At 37.1% G+C, this 13,143-nt stretch overlaps 1 protein-coding gene across 7 annotated transcripts in view; it reads right to left on the reverse strand.

Moving 5' to 3' along the window:
- The window catches only part of LOC136027158 (protein O-GlcNAcase-like), a 114,993-nt gene that overhangs the window by 62,894 nt on the left and 38,956 nt on the right, over positions 1–13,143 (reverse strand). For all 7 annotated transcript variants that reach the window (XM_065704143.1, XM_065704147.1, XM_065704145.1 and 4 more), the window contains exons 8-10: positions 12,228–12,433; positions 3,866–3,955; positions 1,668–1,945 (exon numbers count right to left, since the gene is read on the reverse strand). In XM_065704143.1, the coding sequence (XP_065560215.1) occupies positions 1,668–1,945; positions 3,866–3,955; positions 12,228–12,433 (574 nt within the window). The remainder of the gene's footprint in view (positions 1–1,667; positions 1,946–3,865; positions 3,956–12,227; positions 12,434–13,143) is intronic.

Raw genomic sequence — 13,143 nt, forward strand, 5'->3', positions numbered from 1 at the left:
TCAAGAATCATTTTATTTCACTAGCAGCTTTAGTTAGAACACACAAGTCAAGAGTATACTCAACATCAAGAGTTTTGCCTTCCATCTAATACCAGTTCTCTCATAGCATATTCTGCATTTCCTGAGGAAATGCAGAATTCTGTATTGAAATTTATCAAAACAATCCATATCAAAAATAACAATCAAACACCCCCTACTCAACTCCTTCATCTACACTGAGCCAGCTACTGGTAATCCTTGTTACCTTAGCCGTAATTCCTTGCTTAATATAGGACTAATCAATTAAAGAAACTTATATTATCTGAGTGATGAGTATCCTAGTATTATTTGTCTTTCCGCCCTCACTTAATTGAATAGACGGTTGTAAAACTAATAGAAAGGCGGATTCAATTACAAAGTATAAATTCTAGTGCTTTTTCTAATTGCAAAAACCGACCAGAACGCAACTTGGTAATCCTTAAATGCTCCACCTGCCCCTGTTGCCCATTACAACAGTCGATCAATGTTTCAAAATTGCTAATTTAATCAGAACACTGCAAAGATAGAAAGAAAAAAACGCGAGGACGATAAGATCCGTGCAACCCCAGGGAAGAGCTGCACATTATGCGTTATGTGCCTACTACACGATTTTTAGGTTTGCCGTTTCGTCACATTTGAAAAGAACTCGTGATGCGCTTCTTGAACATTTTAGTTCTAAGACACCAGCGCTTATGGACCGCTTATGAGAGCTAAGACTCTCTATAACAGTACTGTGATGGCCCCCTTTATAACGCGTTTATGGTCGCACATATACTGTCTTTAGCGCCTTTTTGCAGGCTATTTACGGATAAGAATAAAGAAGTGATTCATAGTATTTTTTAAGTATGGGAAGTTTTTGCTGGGAATTCTAATTTGGGCCCGTGATCGAATGATTACTCGTAGATATTCAACGGGCTGACCCGAGTCTCACCTCATCGGGACTGTCGGTAGCTTTCCACAATTAACTTGATCCGAATCACATTTTTTTTTAATGCAATTGAGTGACTTGTTGTGTATACCTAGGCTAGTGAGATTATTCTGTTGTTTCTTTTTCTTTGTACTCTGCAAAGTAATATTTTTATGTTTTTAGTAGGTAATGAAAACGATTATTATTACTATACACATACAACCTGTTGAAAAAAAGATGCTTCAGAAATATATTTTTAATAGAAAGACGAACATGTTACCTTGAAATCAACCATAGCAGTATATTCAATCCCTGCGAATAAAGGGGGTTTGAAGTGAGGCTCTTAAGCCCATTTTCCCACAAATTTCCTTGTCCCCAAATTCGCACAAACAGACGCGTTACAGCTTTTGCAAGTCATGATCATTCCGATTTTTTTTTTTTTTTTAGCAAACGGTCCAAAATTATTAGATTTTGACAACTGACAAATCATTGAAAAATACGTATATGATCAAATTAGGACTGCAGAAAATGAAAACACGTTGAGAAAATATTTTACAGATAGTGTTTAACTTTCATCGAAGCTGTTAATAAGGGTTTATATGGTTTTTGATTAAAAATATAAGGCAGATTCTGCAACAGAGTAATAACGAAATCACAAGGATTCTCATAGCGAGGATTGAACAATAGGACCACCCCCACCCCTTTTACGAATGGGTTATGAAAACACCCAAAAAGAGGTTACCTTTCCTTTGCCGTTTCCTCTTCAACAGCCATAAAAGAAACGACATCAGGCTCTTGCATTGGTTCATCTTTCTGTGCTGGGGATACAGGTCCAGAATTTACATCCATGCCTTCCAATGAACCTTGACTGACTAGCGACAGAGGAGTCGCTGGTCCCAGGATTCCGGAGCTTTTTGAACTGGGAAGCTCTTCAGCTGAGTGCGGCGAATCAGCAGGTGATCGGAAATGTACTTCAACAGTATCAGATGAATCTATTGGTTTTAACTCCATAGCAGGTGGCTGAAAATCGATATAATTGATAACAATTTTTTTAGTTCAGTTCAGTTTCTATTTATTACAAATTTAAAATAAAATTTAAAAACATCATACTGTCGGTGCACTCACAATCAAACTAACAAAAAAATAAACACAGCTTAAACCTAATAAATACGATGTAATTTATCTATTTATAACCCATATAAAAAAAGCAAAAAGAGGGAGTAATAACAAATAAAAAGAAGAAAAAAACATTCAATCAGCGAAATCAACAAAAATCAGATAAGACGATGCTGCAGGGACTAATGCGACAAATACACATTACCCAAGTAATTTTTCGTAGTCTTTTGATTTTTTACTTGTGACTTACCTTATTTCATTTACACATATTAGAAAAAGCATTAAGGTAAAACTAAGCGTCTTTTGATTATATCAAAACATCTCCAAATCCATAATGCACACAATTTCCAAATGATAGCTACTGGATGTTCCAAAACCAGAAAGTAAGGAGCAGCATCAAAACTTAAAACAGAGATTACCTCCCCTCCCCCTTTGGAAAATTTCCCCCGGAAACTTTTGTCCCCATGCTGCATTAAGATCAACGTCGACTTGGACTGTCTTTACAACAAGTCAGGACTAAGCTCATTTTTGCACAGAAGAGAGTCGTTTTCGGATTTATTTTTTAATTTATTTATTTTTTTCTTACTGATACGTACCACAACAATAAAGCTGTCAATTTTCAGATGTTTCAAAATACAGTACTGTATTTCCTGAGCCAATATTTATATTCAATGGCTGATGTCATATAACTTATTTAGCTAATGAAGAATCACTATTCAGTATTTGAAAAAAAAAGTGTATCTCCCTTAGTTTCAAAGCTGATTTTCTTTTGCCGAGCACCAACTTTCTAATATCACTAATATGTACACCGTAAGCTTTAATTTCATTAGCAACAAGTAAACTGTTAGGGTTTAGAAGACAATTGTGATACTGTTCTGAGATGGTCGCACTTTTGGACCTACAAAAAAATATTCCTAGTTTGGACCTCTAAATTGTTCTATTTATTATCTTAAGAATATATCTCGACGATTGGTCCAAAGAACCTCTATACATTTTAGGTCCCTTTAGTATTTAGTCTAACTTCAATATAGAATGCCAGCTCGCTGAGTAGGCCAGATCTTTCTATTCTAAACAAGAGATAAAAGTACACAGCAAAAGTTTTGCTCTCGCAATATAATTAAATCGTTTATATTCTTCTAATCCTCAAGTATGAGGAGACATAAGTATCTTTAAGTTTTGATTAAACAAAATATACTAATGCTTTGATGGTATATAAATTTCCGGAAACCAAGCTAGACGAACAGGGTATGATTTACCAACTTGACGTTTACGAATACTCAAATAGATGAACAAACAAATCATAAAACGAGCAGAAATTCAAACGAATAATCAAGTCAAACTTAAACGAACAGAAATTACAACAAAGAAGGGTTTTGCTACATCAATTCGGGTAATCTTGACAGCAAAAAAAAAAACAAAAAAAAAGAAAACAAATTGTATAGGTACAGCATAGCAATAAGGAAACCACAGATTTCAGGGGCAATTCCGTTTCCTCCCATAATTGTCCCTCTCGTGGACCCAATTTGAATTTTGCGACCTCTTAGACCTCTAAACCAGTCTCAGTAATGAGCTCCAAGTCTAAAAATTGTTCCTGGCCCTTCTCACAAGTCACAATCAAATAATCTGTTTTCCTAAGCCTCTACATACCCAAGAACAAGGGGCATGAAAAAAGTCAAGTAAGTCAGAGATCCGACAATATAAATTAGCTTATTGGCTCAGAAGGGGCACAGGAACCGTACTTACGCATCCATCCCCATTACAATTCTTTTTATCCCTATTTGCACAAATTTAATAATTGTCCAGCAGGACCATGAAAGACCTTACCGACTTATATGACAGTTCATCCTGATTTTGGCCTTCTTTGGTTTGATTGGGAGTAAATGATGATAGAGAAATAGGTGACATTCCAGAAGGCTAAAATGAAAAAAGAATTTCAATTCTTGTAAGATTAGTTTTCTATTTTATTGTACCAAGGTCTTTATGCATTTTTCTTCTAACGGCATTGTTGTAACGAATTACTAATGATAAAGTAGGGGGGGGGATATCCACGGAAGTTCAGTTCACTTTTCCAAGCATATTGAATCAAAGAACCATGCAACAAAATGGTCATTGCGAGTAAAAACAAATAAAAAAATTTCCTTGTTTGCCTCAATTAGGGTGATGTTGTAAGATCTGCTAGTCGTTTATTATCACATATATGGATCCCAAACCCTGTGCAATCTCGGAGCACAAATCTCGGAGCACAATAGTAACTACAACCCAAGCTGTCTACTATGGTTAGTTGGTATAACCATAAATAGATTGACATGTAATACAAAATAGTTAGTTCAGACAGTTTACTATAATAAACAGCGACTTTCATGAACTGGCAACGTTTTCTGTTTGTGAATTATAAGAGAAGTTTAGAAAAGCAAATAATTTTGAAGCGAAAGGAATGCAGTTTCTTTTTAGAGCATATATGTTTTATCAAAGCGTTTTCCCTACAAAAAAGGGTATTTACAACGTTAAAAATAAAAGAAGGCAGATTATACCACTATATCATAACTCTCCCGATAGATTTCCGATAAGCCATAAACAGATTTAAATTGTCACCAGTTGGTTAGCCCTTATTTTCAACCCTTCCTATTTCCTAACAGACCAAAATCATAGAAAAGTAGTAGATTTTTAAAACTTCGATTAATGTGACGTTTTTTTAAAAAACATTATTTTCCAGCTTACGGCATCTCTTGAATTTTTTTTTAAAGTCTTTTCCCGCTCTCCCATGCTTGTACTAAAAGCTGCTGAAAAGCAGATTCACAATGAAATTTTGTGAGGCTGGAACCATTATAAAAAACAGATCCTTTGTTATGAAAATTCCTTTTTTATAGTTTTGGTTTCTACTGATACGGATCGTTCTCTGCTTTTAAGTTTGTTACCACGAGCTGTTTCATCTAACTGACCTTGATAGGACCCAAACACAGGTACGACGATTACTTGATTCTTAACTAGTATTTACCTATTCTATATCAGCACTTATTTAGAAGTTTAAACTACTAGGGGGAATTTTCTTGCCAGAATTAACGAAGTCGGCAATCTTCATTTAGATTATCTGCATAAAAAAAGGAAAAAAAAAGAAAAAAAAAATGATCAATACCCAAACTTAGTAGTTGAAAGACATTGAACCCTCGTGTGGTAACGTTATATATGGACTTACTGAAGATGAGATGATATTGCTACGCCTTTGAAGAGATACAAGTAATTTTATAGCACTAATATGCTAATCCGATTGGCAAGATATCAGTTGTGTTTAAGCCGGTTGCATCATTTTCATTTTGGCACTTCATTTATTTTCTCTATAGAAAGATCAAAAGCATCATAAATTATCTAATCAAAGACTGGCATGAAATGAGGGCTTTTAAAGACCGTTGGGTTTATTCATAGTTCGGGGGAATATTAGAAATAAACCTTACGAATCAATAGCAAGAACAACTTTGGGAGCTACTGAAGTTCGGGACAACATCTAACGTAAATGTTAAGACACCTGCCCCTCCCCCTCTGCACAAAATTTTTAGGTGTTGTTTTAGGATTAGAACAATTACATTTTTTATACGCACATTTTTTACTTTATATATGCAGGTCGGGATTTAAAATAAGAGCTCTGAGACACGAGGTCCTTCTAAATATCAACATTCATTAAGATCCGATCACCCACTCATAGCTTAAAAACACCTCGTTTTTTCTGATTTTTTCTCTCCCTTCAGCCCCCAGATGGTCGAATCGGGGAAAACAACTTTATCAAGTCAATTTGTGTAGGTCCCTGACACGCCTACCAATTTTCATCGTCCTGGCACGTCCAGAAGCACCAAACACGCCAAAGCACTGGAACCCCTCCCCCTAGCTCCCCCAAAGAGAGCAGATCGTATCTACGACAGTTGCTTATTCTAACCATCAAGTTTCATCCCGATTTCTCCACTCTAAGCGTTTTCCAATATTTCTGGTTTTCCCCTCCAACTCCACCCAATGTCACCAGATCAGGTCGGGATTCAAAATAAGAGCTCTGAGACATGAGTTCCTTCTAAATATCAAATTTCATTAAGATCAGGTCACCCGTTCTTAAGTTAAAAATACCTCAATTTTTCTAATTTTTCCAAATTAACACCACCCCCCCAAACTGAGCGGATACAGTCCAGTTATGTCAATCATGTATCTAGGACTTGTGATTATTCTTCCCACCAAGTTTCATCGCGATCTCTCCACCCTAAGCGTTTTCCAAGATTTCCTGTTTCCCCCTCCAACTCCCCAAATATCACCGAATACAGCCAGGATCCAAATAAGAGCTCTGAGACAGGAGGTCCTTCTAAATATCGAATTTCATTAAGATCCGACCACCCATTCGTAAGTTAAAAATACCTCTAGTTTTTTTTAAATTTTTCCTCTCCCTCCAGCCCCCCAGATGGTCGAATCGGGGAAAAGACTCTTATCAAGCCAACTTGTGCATGTTCCTGACACGCCTACCAATTTTCATCGTCCTAGCACATCCAGAAGCACCGAACTCGCCAAAGCACATGGAATCCCCCCCCCAACTCCCCAAAAGAGAGCGGATCTGTTCCAATTATGTCAATCACGTATCTATAACTTGTGATTATACTTTCCATGCAGTTTTATCCCGATCTCTCCACTCTAAGCGTTTTCCAAGATTTCCGGTTTCCATGATTTCTGTTTCCCCATCTAACCCCTATGTCCCCGGATCCAATTTATATTGAAAATGGCGAATCTGAGACATAAGATCTTTCTATACATCAAGTTTCATTAAGAGCTGATCACCCATTCGTAAGACAAAGATACCTCAATTTTCACGTTTTCCAAGATTTCCGGTTTCCCCTCTAACTCCCCCCAATGTCACCAGATTTGGTCGGGATTTCAAATGAGAGCTCTAAAGCACAAGATCCTTCGAAATATCTAATTTCATAAAGATCTGATTACCTGTTCGTAAATAAAAATACCTCATTTTTTCTAATTTTTCGAATAAATCTCCCCCCCCCCAGCTCTCCTAAAGAGAGCGGATCCGGTCCATTTATGTCAATCACGTATCTTGGACTTGTGCTTATTCTTCCCACCAAGTTTCATCCTGATCCCACCGCTTCAAGCGTTTTCCAAGATTTCCCGCCCCCGCCCCCCAACTCCCTCCAATGACATTGGATCCGGTCGGGACTTAAAATAAGAGATCTGACTTACGAGGTCCTTCTAAATATGAAATTTCATTAAGATCCGACCACTCCTTCGTAAGTTAAAAATATCTCAGTTTTTCTAACTTTACAGAACTAACCCTCCCCCCCAACTCTCCCAAAGAGAGCGGATCCGTTCCAGTTAAGTCAATCACGTATCTAGGACTTGTGCTTATTTTTCCCACCAAGTTTCATCCCAATCCCTCCACTCTAAGCGTTTTCCAAGATTTTAGGTTTCCCCCTCCAATCCCCCCAATGTCACCGGATCCGATCGGGCTTTGTAAATAAGAGCTCTGAGACACGATATCAATCTAAATATCAAATTTCATTAAGATCCGATCACCCGTTCGTAAGTCAAAAATACTTCATTTTTTCTAGTTTTTCCAAATTACGCATTACCCATAACCCAATGGGGTTACGCAAATTACCCATAACCCAATGGGGACATTAATTTCGAATCTTCACAATCATGAGAAAGGATTTAATGCACAGAGAATGGCCTATTACAATACTCAAATCAATTCCAGAAAACAAGCGAAAGAAATAAAAAGAAATAATAATTAATAAATAATAATATTATTTAATAATAAAAATAATAATAATTTAATAATAAAAATTTTGTGAAGAAAATCAAAATTTCGCAATAGGGATTATAGTGACGCGTAAGTATGAATCAGTCGTGCTCTTTGACCAGTTTGACTGGTTTTTCCCAGTAAAGGATAATGGATAACAGCGAGTGTGTGCATTGCCCGGTAATGAACTTTTTGCAAAACAACTGGGAAGAAGGTATTGAAGACGCTACTATTATTCAACACGCAATAGACTTTTTTGAATGCGGTGTTATTGCTGATGCGAAAAGCGAATTTTGGGCGAAGGTTGCGCCTAATGATAATTGCCCCCGGCGCATCGGTGCGAAAGCTTCTGCGAACAATGTGAAAGATATTCTTGATTTTATTAAGAAACTGGACTCTGAGGAGGTATCAACTCCGATTTATGTGATCAAGTCTCCAACCGAGGTCCCGGTTTTGCCCGCAGTCGCGTATTCTAGGCTGTCAACAAAGGTGAATCGTGTGGAACAACTACTCAAGGTTGTTGCCACCAAGCTGGATGCTTATGAACTGAATTACCCGCAACTGCCGAAACCTGCAATTCCCGACTCGCATGCTACTATTGTTGTGTCGAACCTTCCATCTACCCTTTCGGACCCAATAAAACGAAAAGATCTGATAGATCAGATTGATGGACACGAATCAATCACTAGCATTCGCCCCGTTCGTGACAAACTGTTTATCAATATAGATAAGTCAGTTGCTGAAGATTTCCGCTTATCGGTGACTGGTGCGTTTACTGGCTCTTCTGCGAAAGTTCTAACCAAGAAGTTTTACGGACTCCTGAAGGGAATCCCGCCTGATTTTGAACTGTCCCACCTGATATCGTGCCCTGGTGTTTCTGGTGCCTCTAGGCTAGGGAAATCGCTTGCAGTAAAACTTGAATTCTCCGATGCAACATCAAGAGTCGAAGCATTTAGATATGGTCTCAAAGTTGGATACGAAATCCTAAGTGTTTATGAGTTCAAAGCGATTCCCCGGTGCTGTAACAATTACCGATCCCCTGACCATCTCCAGTCGTCTTGTCCCAGTGTTACACCAAAATATGCGCGATGTGCCGGTCCTCTTGTTTCAGATAGAGACTCGCCTTGTTTCAGATAGAGAGTCGCAAGTTACCGAAAACAAACTAATGTCTGAATCAGTATCACTCGTGTCCTTCAATATTAATGGGACGAAAAACAAGGACCTGACCATTGATGAACTGTACAGTAAGTTTGACATTGTATGCTTTCAGGAACACCTTTTGACCGCAACGAGTGTTAATTTCCTGCGCCGCAGTTCCGCCCACTTTGTTTTCACAACAAATGCTAAATCTACTTTTGGAAGGCCTTCGGGGGGGTTTAGCATGTATTATAAAACAAAAGCTCAGCTTTCTGTCCCCGTCATGCTATTTCTCTGATGAACATTTATTGGCTATAAGACTTGGTAAAACCGTATTGATAAACACTTACCTGCCTCACGATGGGAAGAATATGACATCGCTTAATAAATTCTCCAAAGCATGCTCTAGTTTGAAAACTCTCTTTCAAAGTATAAGCAAAAATGGGTACGAATTTATTATTATTGGAGATATGAACACTGATGTAAAACGTGATTCTGCTCGTACTGTGAACCTACTTGATTGTCTCCCTGATTACAGAATAATTGCGAAGGATCTACCTTTCTCGTATGTGCATAATTCCGGCAGCTTATCGGATATTGATCACGTGATTTGTTCCCCGTTCATTACATCTTCAACAGTGCATGTCCACGAAGATGAGCAAGATATTGATCACCTTCCTTTATCGCTATGCTTTTCGATTAGAAAAGATAGTACTGACCAGGCTTGTGCTCCTGCCTCTAAATGGTTTGTGCGGAGTAATTGGAAAAATGTTAATATGCCATTATATATTTCAACCCTGGCCATTCTCCTTGGTTCTTTACGTGTACCTTTTCATCTACTCCAGCTGAGTGTTAGTCCTACTAAAAGTAATTACGATCTGAATCATTATTACAACCAAATCGTGTGGTGTTTAAAACGCGCTGAGGAGGTTGCTGTCCCTCAGGAGCGAGTGAGGAAAAATACAAGGAAACCAATCTGGTTGTGTGACCCTGAGCTGAAAAGTGTGAAAAATAAAGCCAAATTGTGGCTGCGTATATGGGTTGCTAACGGTCGACCATTAGCTGGGAATGTGTTTGAAATAAAACAAAAAACTAAGCGTGAGTTTAAGAAATGTCTGCGATCGAGCCGTTACAAAGGGTTAGACTATCCTACCAATAAGAAAGAATGGGACAAAGTGATTAATTCAGCTAATTTAAATAACTCGGCAAATCCTAATTGCCCCATTACGCCTTCCGCATGGTCTGACCACTATTCAGTTATATTTTCCAAAGTGAATTATGCAGTGCACGCGCTTTATTTGAAACTGCTTGATTCGGTTCTCCCGCCTTCCGTGACTCAGGCACAAATTATTCCCGTTTCAGTTGACGCTGTAATTGCATCTGTTAAGAAATTGAAATCAAGTTCTCTTGATATTGATGGTATCAGTGCTTGTCATCTAAAAATAAATTGCCCGTCTTTGTTTTTCCATTTACAGTTGTTTTTCCAAATGTGCCTTTGTTGTTCCCTCGTTCCTGACAGCTTTTTGTGTGGAACTGTCACTTCTGTACTTAAACGAGGTAAGACTCCTTTGGATTGTTCTTCTTACAGGCCTATCACGGTTGCTTGTAATTTTAGTAAAATCCTTGAACACATCCTACTTCCTTTCATAAGTATGAATGCTAATTTCGGGGAGAATCAGTTTGGTTTTCGGTCTGGCATCGGGTGCCAGTACGCTCACCGTGCTCTTGCTTTCCTTCTTAAAGATGCTTCGGCTAAAGGGTATGGTCTTCATATTTGTGCTCTTGATCTTTCTAGGGCTTTTGATAGTGTTGTACATAGTCAGGCTCTTTACTCTCTTTATAGTCACGGTATTAACCTTTCAGTTATTTTTCTTCTAAAGTTTTGGTATAGTAATTCTTATCTTCGAATTAAAACTAATGGTGCCCTTTCATCTTCTAATGTTCTTGTTCGTCGGGGCGTACGGCAGGGTGGAGTGTTATCTCCTAGTATTTTCAAATTTCGTATCTCTGGTATTCTTGAGAATATTTCTTCTATGTGTTTTGTTGGTTTGAGTGATATTTCTTACCTTGCTTATGCTGATGACATTCTTCTAATTAGCCGGTCTAAACTCAGTCTATCGCAGATGGTTCATAAAGTTTCTTCTTCTTTTACTAAAATCGGTCTTTCGCTTAATGTTGATAAATGTGAGTATCTTTCTTTCAATGTTCCCTCTTCTCCTAGGCCTCTAATTTTTCAAAATTTTTCTATCCCTCATGTAGATTCGATCCGGTGGTTGGATATTACACTAACAAAAAATCTTAAAACTCTTCGGGAGCGTGCTGTCTGGGATGCTAGAGTGAAAATCCAGATTGGTTACTCTAAAATTGTAGCAAATCGAGGGAAATACAATCGTATTGCCCTTGGTAAGCTTTATTCTACTTTTTCCGATCATTCTGTTCTTTACCTTTCTGGGCTTTACCCTATATTTAAGAAAAAAGATATTAGCGATATTCGATCCTCTTATTTCCGTTTCTGTAAATTTCTTCCCTATCTTCCTCTGTGGTATAGGAATCGAAAGATAATCAAAAAGTTCCATCTTCCGAACATTACTGAGAAGCCGACTGATCTACACAAAAAGCTCTCAGAAACGGCGTATCGGCGTTTGTCGCCTCACCACGGTCTGATCCGTTTGTATGATTAATGTCTATTGTTGACTCTCGTTTTTTTTTTTTTTTTTTTTTTTTTTTTTTTTTTTTTTTTTTTTTTTTTTTTTTTTTTTTTTTTTTTTTTTTTTTTTTTTTTTTGTATCACATTTTTTTTTTTTCCGTTTTTCTTCAAGTTTTTACTCCACTATTTATCTTTTTGATGTAAGTGGGTTAGAAATAAATATTATATTATTATTATATTACTTATAGCAGCATGTATTTGTTTGTTTTTTTTTCCCTAGCTATACGAATATATTATTTACATCCTTTTTTTGTTCACTGTTCATATTTTTGAAAATTAGGTTTGCTTTAACCTTTTAGGCTTTTCGTCTTTAACGTACTGATTTATTTGAAATTATTTATGGTCCAGTGGCATCATTTGTAGTGGTGTCTTTCTCTGACTTTTAATTTTATTCGTGTGATTTCTTAATTTTTATAGATTGGATTTATAAACTAAAACAAAACTGTACTGGCATATTGAAATTTGTTGCCAAGGACCTATATTCGACGACTAGTTCCCTTGTAAAAAGTGTACAAAAAGCTACGTGCTATTCTGTTAGCGAATTTACATTGAAATTCCTACTTTACCTGAGGCTTCGTAATGGGTCCCCACATGCTTTTTGACCTCCGAAATTCAGACAGCCATTCAATAACAGATCGCTTCAGGGCTCGTCTTGGAATATAGACTTCATCACGATCATCAGCACCTTCATCCCCGTAAAGGGTTATAGTACTTGTGGCCCGAGAAGAAGCTACGTCTTTTTCAAGGCGAATGTCTGCCGACTCAGATTCAGCTAAAAAGAATGCAATATTTAGTTATTTTAGGTCTTGTCCTCAAAGCCGGATTATACCAAAGAGGTTTTGAAATAGAATTTTATGCTGCTTCACTTGGTTTTTTTCTTATTTTTTTTCCAGTGTGTCTATGTGAGTGTGCGTATAAACTTAGGTAATGCAGCACAACATGAAACCTATCATTTGTATTCTGTTAAACTATGGGATTTAAAAGCAAATTTAGATGGATACGATTTGCAAAAAAAAACAAAAAAAAAACACCTAAAACATAATTTGCTTTATCTATCCATAGGATTTGGTAAAAAGCAGATAAAAAACAATATTTACCAGCATAGGTTGTACGTAGGTTGCTTTGAAAACCTAAATTTATTTGCGCTTTTTCAATATTATGCTCAAGGGGTACGGGGAATTTATATAAGAAGAAACTGAAGTTCGATCTTGAAAAAAAAAAAAAAAACAACAACCAAAACCATCTAGATCTACACAACATGACCTACTCATTTAGGTCTCCCTATAAATTTTACAGCTTGGAATTATAATATCTCAGAATTATATTTTTAAGTATAAGCAATCAGGGTACTGTCCTTAAGAACCTTAAAAATTTAGACACACAATCATCTTCTCGTAATTACACATTTTTTGTTCGGCCTTGATTGGAATACACATAAATCCCGTTTCGCATTATGACCCAACTGAGGGAAATGAACATAAA

This window comes from Artemia franciscana, chromosome 5 (assembly GCF_032884065.1).
Source record: "Artemia franciscana chromosome 5, ASM3288406v1, whole genome shotgun sequence".
NCBI classification, from domain to species: Eukaryota; Metazoa; Arthropoda; class Branchiopoda; order Anostraca; family Artemiidae; genus Artemia; species Artemia franciscana.